Source organism: Oncorhynchus clarkii, chromosome 23 (assembly GCF_045791955.1).
Source record: "Oncorhynchus clarkii lewisi isolate Uvic-CL-2024 chromosome 23, UVic_Ocla_1.0, whole genome shotgun sequence".
In the NCBI taxonomy this organism is placed as follows: domain Eukaryota; kingdom Metazoa; phylum Chordata; class Actinopteri; order Salmoniformes; family Salmonidae; genus Oncorhynchus; species Oncorhynchus clarkii.
Window position 1 is genome coordinate 59,778,043 of NC_092169.1, and position 12,448 is coordinate 59,790,490.

General features: G+C 44.3%; 1 protein-coding gene across 1 annotated transcript in view; it reads left to right on the top strand.

The window, feature by feature from the left end:
• Positions 1-12,448, top strand: part of LOC139381772 (carboxypeptidase X (M14 family), member 2) — a 102,655-nt gene that overhangs the window by 43,727 nt on the left and 46,480 nt on the right. The window contains exon 4 of the mRNA XM_071125524.1: positions 10,257-10,396. Within this exon, the coding sequence (XP_070981625.1) occupies positions 10,257-10,396 (140 nt within the window). The remainder of the gene's footprint in view (positions 1-10,256; positions 10,397-12,448) is intronic.

Sequence of the window (12,448 nt, forward strand, 5' to 3'; positions counted from 1 at the left end):
ATTAAATGACTACCATTAAACTGGGGGTCCATTATTATCTGACTACCATTAAACTGGGGGTCCATTATTATCTGACTACCATTAAACTGGGGGTCCATTATTATCTGACTACCATTAAACTGGGGGTCCATTATTATCTGACTACCATTAAACTGGGGGTCCATTATTATCTGACTACCATTAAACTGGGGTTCCATTATTATCTGACTACCATTAAACTGGGGGTCCATTATTATCTGACTACCATTAAACTGGGGGTCCATTATTATCTGACTACCATTAAACTGGGGGTCCATTATTATCTGACTACCATTAAACTGGGGGTCCATTATTAAATGACTACCATTAAACTGGGGGTCCATTATTATCTGACTACCATTAAACTGGGGGTCCATTATTATCTGACTACCATTAAACTGGGGGTCCATTATTAAATGACTACCATTAAACTGGGGGTCCATTATTAAATGACTACCATTAAACTGGGGGACCATTATTATCTGACTACCATTAAACTGGGGGTCCATTATTAAATGACTACCATTAAACTGGGATTCCATTATTATCTGACTACCATTAAACTGGGGGTCCATTATTATCTGACTACCATTAAACTGGGGTTCCATTATTATCTGACTACCATTAAACTGGGGGTCCATTATTATCTGACTACCATTAAACTGGGGGTCCATTATTATCTGACTACCATTAAACTGGGATTCCATTATTATGTGACTACCATTAAACTGGGGGTCCATTATTATCTGACTACCATTAAACTGGGGTTCCATTATTATATGACTACCATTAAACTGGGGGTCCATTAATATATAGTTCCCATTAAACTGGGGGTCCATTATTATATGACTACCATTCAACTGGGGATCCATTATTATCTGACTACCATTAAACTGGGGGTCCATTATTATACAGTTCCCATTAAACTGGGGGTCCATTATTATCTGACTACCATTAAACTGGGTGTCCATTATTATACAGTTCCCATTAAACTGGGGGTCCATTATTATATGACTACCATTAAACTGGGGGTCCATTGTTATATGACTACCATTAAACTGGGGATCCATTATTATCTGACTACCATTAAACTGGGGTCCATTATTATCTGACTACCATTAAACTGGGTGTCCATTATTATACAGTTCCCATTAAACTGGGGGTCCAATATTATATGACTACCATTAAACTGGGGGTCCATTGTTATATGACTACCATTAAACTGGGGGTCCATTAATATATAGTTCCCATTAAACTGGGGTTCCATTATTATATGACTACCATTAAACTGGGGATCCATTATTATCTGACTACCATTAAACTGGGGGTCCATTATTATCTGACTACCATTAAACTGCGGGTCCATTATTATACAGTTCCCATTAAACTGGGGGTCCATTATTATACAGTTCCCATTAAACTGGGGGTCCATTATTATCTGACTACCATTAAACTGGGGGTCCATTATTATACAGTTCCCATTAAACTGGGGGTCCATTATTATACAGTTCCCATTAAACTGGGGTCCATTATTATACAGTTCCCATTAAACTGGGGATCCATTATTATCTGACTACCATTAAACTGGGGGTCCATTATTATACAGTTCCCATTACACTGGGGGTCCATTATTATACAGTTCCCATTAAACTGGGGGTCCATTATTATCTGACTACCATTAAACTGGGGGTCCATTATTATACAGTTCCCATTAAACTGGGGGTCCATTATTATACAGTTCCCATTAAACTGGGGGTCCATTATTATACAGTTCCCATTAAACTGGGGATCCATTATTATCTGACTACCATTAAACTGGGGGTCCATTATTATACAGTTCCCATTACACTGGGGGTCCATTATTATACAGTTCCCATTAAACTGGGGATCCATTATTATCTGACTACCATTAAACTGGGTGTCCATTATTAAATGGCTGCCATTAAACTGGGGGTCCATTATTACAGTTATTATCCCCAAACCTCATAAAGTGGACAGAAAAGTCTAAATGGGATCCTTGAAACATCCCAAATCTGACATCACCCAACTGAAGTTGAAAATGTAAACGCTTAAGTAATGGTTAAGGTAAGGGTTGGGGTTAAGGGTAGAGACGTTCACAAGGATTCCAGATAGCACTAACCTAAAGTGAACTGGTATCTGGGAGAAGAGGTATTTCCTGTCAGGATATGAAGAGGAGGAGTGCGGTTCAGTTTCCCTCATCATCATCTGGGTTTTGTATTGTCCTTAGATCAGAAACTGTAGTACACCCATAATGACTTCCACACACACACTTCCAGACAAACAAACCCTTTGTTATCGTGTGTTTATAGCTGTGTGGTAACATAGTGTGTTGCATTTGGGGATTGTGCAGGATAATGTGTCCAATCTGGAGAAGAGAGACAGACAAAGAGAGAGAGAGAGAGAAAGTGACCAATCACAGCAGCGAGATTTATGACCTGTTGCCGCAAGAAAATCACAACCAGTGAAGAACAAACACCATTGTAAATACAACCCATATTTATGTTGATTTATTTTCCCTTTTGTACTTTAACTATTTGCACACCTTTACAACACTGAATATAGACATAATATGACATTTGAAATGTACATTCTTTTGGAACTTTGGTGAGTGTAATGTTTACTGTTATCTTTTATTGTTTATTACACTTTCACTATTTCATCTATTTCACTTGCTTTGGTAATGTAAACATGTGTTTCTCATGCCAATAAAGCCCCTTAAATTGAAATTAAATTGAATTGAGAGAGATTGAAAGAGAGAGAGAGAGAGAGAGGCTTTAATGGTTCAGTAGGTACACCTATAGCTCATTTCTTGGCAGTAGTACTGTAGACTACTTTATCACCGACCTCAACCCAGAGTCTCTCAGAGCGTTCACAGTCAGTCCACTGACACCCCTATCAGATCACAGCAAAATCACAAGCTACTTGAACAGAGCTATGCTCAGTCATGAAGCATCAAAGTCAAAGGAATTGAATAATATTAAGAAATGGAAGGAAAATAGTGTGGAAGTCTACCAAAAAACAATTAGGCAGCAACAAATTCAATCCCTTCTAGACAATTTCCTGGACAAAATGTTTCACTGTAATAGTGAAGTTGTAAACTTGGCAGTAGAAAACCTCAACAGTATATTTCATCTGTCAGCTTCCCTATAAATCAACAAATGTAAATCAGACAACCTAAGACAAATAACCACAATGACAAAATTATTTGATGAAGAATGCAAAAACCCAAGAAAGAAATTGAGAAACCTGTCCAACCAAAAACATAGAGACCCTGAAAACCTGAGTCTACGCCTTCACTACGGTGAATCACTAAAACAATACAGAAATACACTACGGAAAAAGAAGGAACAGCATGTCAGAAATCAGCTCAATGTATATGAAGAATCCATAGAATCTAAATACTTCTGGGGAAAATTGGAAAACTTTAAACAAACAACAACACGAAGGGTTATCTTTCCAAAACAGAGATGTATATGCCACTTCTCCAATCTATTTGGCTCTCTAACAAAGAACAAACAGCAAAAACATATACATGATCAAATACAAATCTTAGAATCAACTATTAAAGACTACCAGAACCCACTGGATTCTCCAATTACATTGAATGAGCTACAGGAGAAAATATGAACCCTCCAACCCAAAAAGGCCTGTGGTGTTGATGGTATCCTAAAGGAAATTTTAAAATATACAGACCACAAATTCCAATTGGCTATACTTAAACTCTTTAACATCATCCTCAGCTCTGGCATCTTCCCCAATATTTGGAACCAAGGACTGATCACCCCAATCCACAAAAGTGGAGACAAATTTGACCCCAATAACTACCGTGGGAAATACGTCAACAGCAACCTTTGGAAAATCCTCTGCACCATCCTTAACAGCAGACCATTTCTCATCGAAGACGATGTACTGAGCAAATGTCAAATTGGCTTTTAACCAAATTATCGTATGACAGACCACATTTTCAACTTGCACACCCTAAAAGACAGACAAACAAACAAACCAAAACCAAGGCAAAGTGTTCTCATGCTTTGTGGATTTCAAAAAAGCCTTAGACTCAAATTGGCATGAGAGTTTGCTATACAAATGGATGGAAAGTGGTTTTGGGGAAAAACATACAACATTGTAAAATCCATGTACACAAACAAGTGAGCGGTTAAAATTGGCTAAAAAAACACAAACATTTCTTTCCACAGGGTAGGGGGGTGAGACAGGGATGCAGCTAAAGCCCCACCCTCTTCAACATATGTATCAACAAATAGGAGAGGGCAGTAGAACCGTCTGCAGCACCCGGTCTCACCCTACTAGAATCAGTCAAATGTCCACTGTTTTGAAAATTTTACATTTAAAAATGTAACCAGGTAGGCCAGTTGATAACAAGTTCTCATTTACAACTGCGACCTGGCCAAGATAAAGCAAAGCAGTTCGACACAAACAACAGAGTTACACATGGAGTAAACAAACATACAGTCAATGATACAGTAGAAAACGTCTATATACAGCATAATGGAGGTAAGGCAATAAATAGGCCATAGTGGGAAATAATTACAATATAGCAATTAAACACTGGAGTGATAGATGTGTAGAAGATGAGTGTGCAAGTAGAGATACTGGGGTGTAAAGGAGCAAAATAGGTGCAGTGATCTGTGAGCTGCTCTGACAGCTGGTGCTTAAAGCTAGTGAGGGAGATATGAGTCCCCAGCTTCAGTGATTTTTTTCAGTTCGTTCCAGTCATTGGCAGCAGAGAACTGGAAGGAAAGGCGGCCGAAGGAGGAATTGGCTTTGGGGGTGACCAGTGAAATACAGTTGGGCAAAAAAGTATTTAGTCATCCACCAATTGTGCAAGTTCTCCCACTTACAAAGATGAGAGAGGCCTGTAATTTTCATCATAGGTACACTTCAACTATGACAGACAAAATGAGAAAAAAAATCTTGAAAATCACATTGTAGGATTTTTAATGAATTTATTTGCAAATTCTGGTGTTCACAAACAGACCCCACAGAGCCCCAGGACAGAAACACAATTAGACCAAACCAAATCATGAGAAAACAAAAAGATTGAATTGAAAAGAATTAACAAAAAAACAGAGCAAACTAGAATGCTATTTGGCCCTACACAGAGAGTACACAGCGGCAGAATACCTGACCACTGTGACTGACCCAAACTTAAGGAAAGCTTTGACTATGTACAGACTCAGTGAGCGTAGCCTTGCTATTGAGAAAGGCCACCGTAGGCAGACATGGCTCTCAAGAGAAGACAGGCTATGTGCTCACTGTCCACAAAATGAGGTGGAAACTGAGCTGCACTTCATAACCTCCTGCCCAATGTATGACCATATTAGAGAAACACATATTTCCTACGAAGATTTTTTTTTTAATAATCAAATTTTGATAAACCACAGTGTGCATAAACACGTTTCCTATGCCAATAAAGCCACTTAAATTAAATAGAAATGTAATTGAAAGATAGAGACAGACAGAGACACAGAGGATAGCATGAGAGAGAGGAATCTCTTGAAATCAGAAGGAATAGAGGGTCGGCACACAGAGGAAACGGATATCATCTTGTGAATCAGTCCGATGCATAGCAAAGCCCCGCCCACCTGAGAATTTGTGTCTGAGAAGACAGATCACTGTATTTTGGTGTTCATTTATTGTGGAATTGAAAAAAAAGAAGGTTTACAATTTAGACGTGTGAAAATGAAAGCAACATCTGACAATGAAAACTGGGGTTATAGTCTATAGATAGATATATCTATATCTATCTATAGATATTATGTCTGATCTCACAATCAATGTAAAGTATGTATAGAGGTGTAATCTAGAGCCAGACTGTTGATTTATAATCTGAGAGTATCCTGCTAGTGACACACTTGTTAAATTATGCAACAGAACATGACAACAACAGTAATTAATGAGTCAGTCTAGACAGAGCAAGTGAGTGCAGGTAGACCAAGACAGAGCAGGTAGACATAGATAGAGCAGGTAGACATAGACAGAGCATGTGAGTGCAGGTAGACCTAGACAGAGCATGTGAGTGCAGGTAGACCAAGACAGAGCAGGTAGACATAGATAGAGCAGGTAGACATAGACAGAGCATGTGAGTGCAGGTAGACCAAGACAGAGCAGGTAGACATAGATAGAGCAGGTAGACATAGACAGAGCATGTGAGTGCAGGTAGACCTAGACAGAGCAGGTAGACATAGATAGAGCAGGTAGACCTAGACAGAGCATGTGAGTGCAGGTAGACCAAGACAGCGCAGGTAGACATAGATAGAGCAGGTACACATAGACAGAGCGTGTGAGTGCAGGTAGACCAAGACAGAGCAGGTAGACATGGACAGAGCATGTGAGTGCAGGTAGACCAAGACAGAGCAGGTAGACATAGACAGAACAGGTGAGTACAGGTAGACCAAGACAGAGCAGGTAGACCTAGACAGAGCAGGTGAGTACAGGTAGACCTAGACAGAACAGGTGAGTACAGGTAGGCATAGACAGAGTAGGTAGACCTAGACAGAGCAGGTGAGTACAGGTAGACCTAGACAGAGCAGGTAGACCTAGACAGAGCAGGTAGACCTAGACAGAGCAGGTGTGTACAGGTAGACCTAGACAGAGCAGGTAGACCTAGACAGAGCAGGTAGGCCTAGACAGAGCAGGTAGACCTAGTCAGAGCTGGTAGACCTAGACAGAGCAGGTAGGCCTATACAGAGCAGGTAGACATAGATAGAGCAGGTAGACATAGACAGAGCATGTGAGTGCAGGTAGACCTAGACAGAGCATGTGAGTGCAGGTAGACCAAGACAGAGCAGGTAGACATAGATAGAGCAGGTAGACATAGACAGAGCATGTGAGTGCAGGTAGACCAAGACAGAGCAGGTAGACATAGATAGAGCAGGTAGACATAGACAGAGCATGTGAGTGCAGGTAGACCTAGACAGAGCAGGTAGACATAGATAGAGCAGGTAGACCTAGACAGAGCATGTGAGTGCAGGTAGACCAAGACAGCGCAGGTAGACATAGATAGAGCAGGTACACATAGACAGAGCGTGTGAGTGCAGGTAGACCAAGACAGAGCAGGTAGACATGGACAGAGCATGTGAGTGCAGGTAGACCAAGACAGAGCAGGTAGACCTAGACAGAGCAGGTGAGTACAGGTAGACCTAGACAGAACAGGTGAGTACAGGTAGGCCTAGACAGAGTAGGTAGACCTAGACAGAGCAGGTGAGTACAGGTAGACCTAGACAGAGCAGGTAGACCTAGACAGAGCAGGTAGACCTAGACAGAGCAGGTGTGTACAGGTAGACCTAGACAGAGCAGGTAGACCTAGACAGAGCAGGTAGGCCTAGACAGAGCAGGTAGACCTAGTCAGAGCTGGTAGACCTAGACAGAGCAGGTAGGCCTATACAGAGCAGGTAGACATAGATAGAGCAGGTAGACATAGACAGAGCATGTGAGTGCAGGTAGACCTAGACAGAGCATGTGAGTGCAGGTAGACCAAGACAGAGCAGGTAGACATAGATAGAGCAGGTAGACATAGACAGAGCATGTGAGTGCAGGTAGACCAAGACAGAGCAGGTAGACATAGATAGAGCAGGTAGACATAGACAGAGCATGTGAGTGCAGGTAGACCTAGACAGAGCAGGTAGACATAGATAGAGCAGGTAGACCTAGACAGAGCATGTGAGTGCAGGTAGACCAAGACAGCGCAGGTAGACATAGATAGAGCAGGTACACATAGACAGAGCGTGTGAGTGCAGGTAGACCAAGACAGAGCAGGTAGACATGGACAGAGCATGTGAGTGCAGGTAGACCAAGACAGAGCAGGTAGACATAGATAGAGCAGGTAGACATAGACAGAGCATGTGAGTGCAGGTAGACCTAGACAGAGCATGTGAGTGCAGGTAGACCAAGACAGAGCAGGTAGACATAGATAGAGCAGGTAGACATAGACAGAGCATGTGAGTGCAGGTAGACCAAGACAGAGCAGGTAGACATAGATAGAGCAGGTAGACATAGACAGAGCATGTGAGTGCAGGTAGACCTAGACAGAGCAGGTAGACATAGATAGAGCAGGTAGACCTAGACAGAGCATGTGAGTGCAGGTAGACCAAGACAGCGCAGGTAGACATAGATAGAGCAGGTACACATAGACAGAGCGTGTGAGTGCAGGTAGACCAAGACAGAGCAGGTAGACATGGACAGAGCATGTGAGTGCAGGTAGACCAAGACAGAGCAGGTAGACATAGACAGAACAGGTGAGTACAGGTAGACCAAGACAGAGCAGGTAGACCTAGACAGAGCAGGTGAGTACAGGTAGACCTAGACAGAACAGGTGAGTACAGGTAGGCCTAGACAGAGTAGGTAGACCTAGACAGAGCAGGTGAGTACAGGTAGACCTAGACAGAGCAGGTAGACCTAGACAGAGCAGGTAGACCTAGACAGAGCAGGTGTGTACAGGTAGACCTAGACAGAGCAGGTAGACCTAGACAGAGCAGGTAGGCCTAGACAGAGCAGGTAGACCTAGTCAGAGCTGGTAGACCTAGACAGAGCAGGTAGGCCTATACAGAGCAGGTAGACATAGATAGAGCAGGTAGACATAGACAGAGCATGTGAGTGCAGGTAGACCTAGACAGAGCATGTGAGTGCAGGTAGACCAAGACAGAGCAGGTAGACATAGATAGAGCAGGTAGACATAGACAGAGCATGTGAGTGCAGGTAGACCAAGACAGAGCAGGTAGACATAGATAGAGCAGGTAGACATAGACAGAGCATGTGAGTGCAGGTAGACCTAGACAGAGCAGGTAGACATAGATAGAGCAGGTAGACCTAGACAGAGCATGTGAGTGCAGGTAGACCAAGACAGCGCAGGTAGACATAGATAGAGCAGGTACACATAGACAGAGCGTGTGAGTGCAGGTAGACCAAGACAGAGCAGGTAGACATGGACAGAGCATGTGAGTGCAGGTAGACCAAGACAGAGCAGGTAGACCTAGACAGAGCAGGTGAGTACAGGTAGACCTAGACAGAACAGGTGAGTACAGGTAGGCCTAGACAGAGTAGGTAGACCTAGACAGAGCAGGTGAGTACAGGTAGACCTAGACAGAGCAGGTAGACCTAGACAGAGCAGGTAGACCTAGACAGAGCAGGTGTGTACAGGTAGACCTAGACAGAGCAGGTAGACCTAGACAGAGCAGGTAGGCCTAGACAGAGCAGGTAGACCTAGTCAGAGCTGGTAGACCTAGACAGAGCAGGTAGGCCTATACAGAGCAGGTAGGCCTAGACAGAGCAGTTAGACCTAGACAGAGGAGGTGAGTACAGGTAGACCTAGACAGAGCAGGTGAGTACAGGTAGACCTTGACAGAGCAGGTGAGTACAGGTAGACCTAGACCGAGGAGGTGAGTACAGGTAGACCTAGACAGAGGAGGTGAGTACAGGTAGACCTAGACAGAGCAGGTGAGTACAGGTAGGTCTAGACAGAGCAGGTGAGTACAGGTAGGTCTAGACAGAGCCGGTAGACCTAGACAGAGCAGGTGAGTACAGGTAGACCTAGACAGAGCAGGTGAGTACAGGTAGACCTAGACAGAGCAGGTGAGTACAGGAAGACCTAGACAGAGCAGGTGAGTACAGGTAGACCTAGACAGAGCAGGTGAGTACAGGTAGACCTAGACAGAGCAGGTGAGTACAGGTAGACCTAGACAGAGCAGGTGAGTACAGGTAGACCTAGACAGAGCAGGTGAGTACAGTCCCAACACCCTGGTGTGGAGGAAGTACATCATTACAGTCCCACCACCCTGGTGTGGAGGAAGTGCATCATTACAGTCCCACCACCCTGGTGTGGAGGAAGTACATCATTACAGTCCCACCACCCTGGTGTGGAGGAAGTGCATCATTACAGTCCCATAGCCTTGCCTTAGCCTAAGGAAGCCATTGTCTCGCTCTGCTAGGCCTCTGGGAGGAACCACCCTCTGTAATGTGTCACAACTATTTATTACAGTTTATAAACTACTTGGAACCCCTTTCTAAATCCTCTGCTAGGCCTCTGGGAGGAACCACCCTCTGTAATGTGTCACAACTATTTATTACAGTTTATAAACGACTTGGAACCCCTTTCTAAATCCTCTGCTAGGCCTCTGGGAGGAACCACCCTCTGTAATGTGTCACAACTATTTATTACAGTTTATAAACGACTTGGAACCCCTTTCTAAATCCTCTGCTAGGCTGGCCTGTATGATGATGATCTCTACGATGGAGCCTGGTGTGCTGGGAGGAACGACCCCCTGCAGTGGCTGGAGGTGGACGCCAGAAGGCTGACCAAGTTCACAGGGGTCATCACACAGGGAAGGAGCTCTCTCTGGTCGTGAGTATCAACTCAACTGTCTGTCTGTCTGTCTCTCTGTCTGTCTGTCTGTCTGTCTGTCTGTCTCTCTCTCTCTGTCTCTCTCTCTCTGTCTCTCTCTCTCTCTCTCTCTCTCTCTCTCTCTGTCTCTCTCTCTTTCTCTCTCTCTCTCTCTCTCTCTCTTGGCTGAGTAGTGAGTACTATCCCTCTTCATTGTCTTAAGTCAGGTAGCGCGACTCCGTCAAATTGGATTAAAATATATTTACCGCAGCTTAACATTTATGTCCCTTGACCTACATGGACAATCAGCTGCAGACCCTGACCTTGACCCCTTGACCCCATGCCCCTGGACAATCAGCTGCAGACCCTGACCTTGACCCCACTTCATTGTAATTGCTCAGGGTTCGTTGTTGATAATGTCTGACCTTGACCGTGACCCCAGTCTGTTGGTAATGTCTGACCCTGACCCCAGTCTGTTGATAATGTCTGATACTGACCCCAGTCTGTTGATAATGTCTGACCTTGACCCTGACCCCAGTATGTTGGTAATGTCTGACCCTGACCCCAGTCCGTTGATAATGTCTGACCTTGACCCTGACCCCAGTATGTTGGTAATGTCTGACCCTGACCCCAGTCTGTTGATAATGTCTGACCTTGACCCTGACCCCAGTATGTTGGTAATGTCTGACCCTGACCCCAGTATGTTGGTAATGTCTGACCGTGACCCCAGTCTGTAGATAATGTCTGACCTTGACCCTGACCCCAGTATGTTGGTAATGTCTGACCCTGACCCCAGTCTGTTGATAATCTCTGACCTTGACCCTGACCCCAGTATGTTAGTAATGTCTGACCGTGACCCCAGTCTGTTGATAATGTCTGACCCTGGTCGTGACCCCAGTCTGTTGATAATGTCTGACCCTGACTGTGACCCCAGTCTGTTGATAATGTCTGACCCTAGTCGTGACCCCAGACTGTTGATAATGTCTGGCCGTGACCCCAGTCTGTTGATAATGTCTGACACTGGTCGTGACCCTAGTCTGTTGATAATGTCTGACCCTGACCGTGACCCCAGTCTGTTGATAATGTCTGATCCTGACCCCAGTCTGTTGATAATATCTGACCCTGACCATGACCCCAGTCTGTTGATAATGTCGGACCCTAGTCGTGTCCCCAGTCTGTTGATAATGTCTGACCTTGACCGTGACCCCAGTCTGTTGATAATATCTGACCCTGACCGTGACCCCAGTCTGTTGATAATGTCTGACCGTGATCCCAGTCTGTTGATAATATCTGGCCGTGACCCCAGTCTGTTGATAATATCTGACCCTGACTGTGACCCCAGTCTGTTGATAATGTCTGACCGTGACCCTGACCCCCAGTCTGTTGATAATGTCTGACCCTGACCCCAGTCTGTTGATAATGTCTGACCCTGATTGTGACCCCAGTCTGTTGATAATGTCTGATCCCAACCGTGACCCCAGTCTGTTGATAATGTCTGACCGTAATTCTGACCCAAGTCTGTTTATAATATCTGATCCTGACCCCAGTTTATTGATAATGTCTGACCCTGACTGTGACCCCAGTCTGTTGATAATGTCTGACCCTGATCGTGACCCCAGTCTGTTGATAATGTCAGACCCTGATTGTGACCCCAGTCTGTTTATAATGTCTGATCCTGACCCCAGTCTGTTGATAATGTCTGACCCTGATTGTGACCCCAGTCTGTTGATAATGTCTGATCCCAACCGTGACCCGAGTCTGTTGATAATGTCTAATCCTGACCCCAGTCTGTTGATAATGTCTGATCCCAACCGTGACCCCAGTCTGTTTATAATGTCTGATCCTGACCCCAGTCTGTTGATAATGTCTGACCCTGACCATGACCCCAGTCTGTTGATAATGTCTGACCCTGGTCGTGACCCCAGTCTGTTGATAATGTCTGACCCTGACTGTGACCCCAGTCTGTTGGTAATGTCTGACCCTGGTCGTGACCCCAGACTGTTGATAATGTCTGGCCGTGACCCCAGTCTGTTGATAATGTCTGACCCTGGTCGTGACCCTAGTCTGTTGATA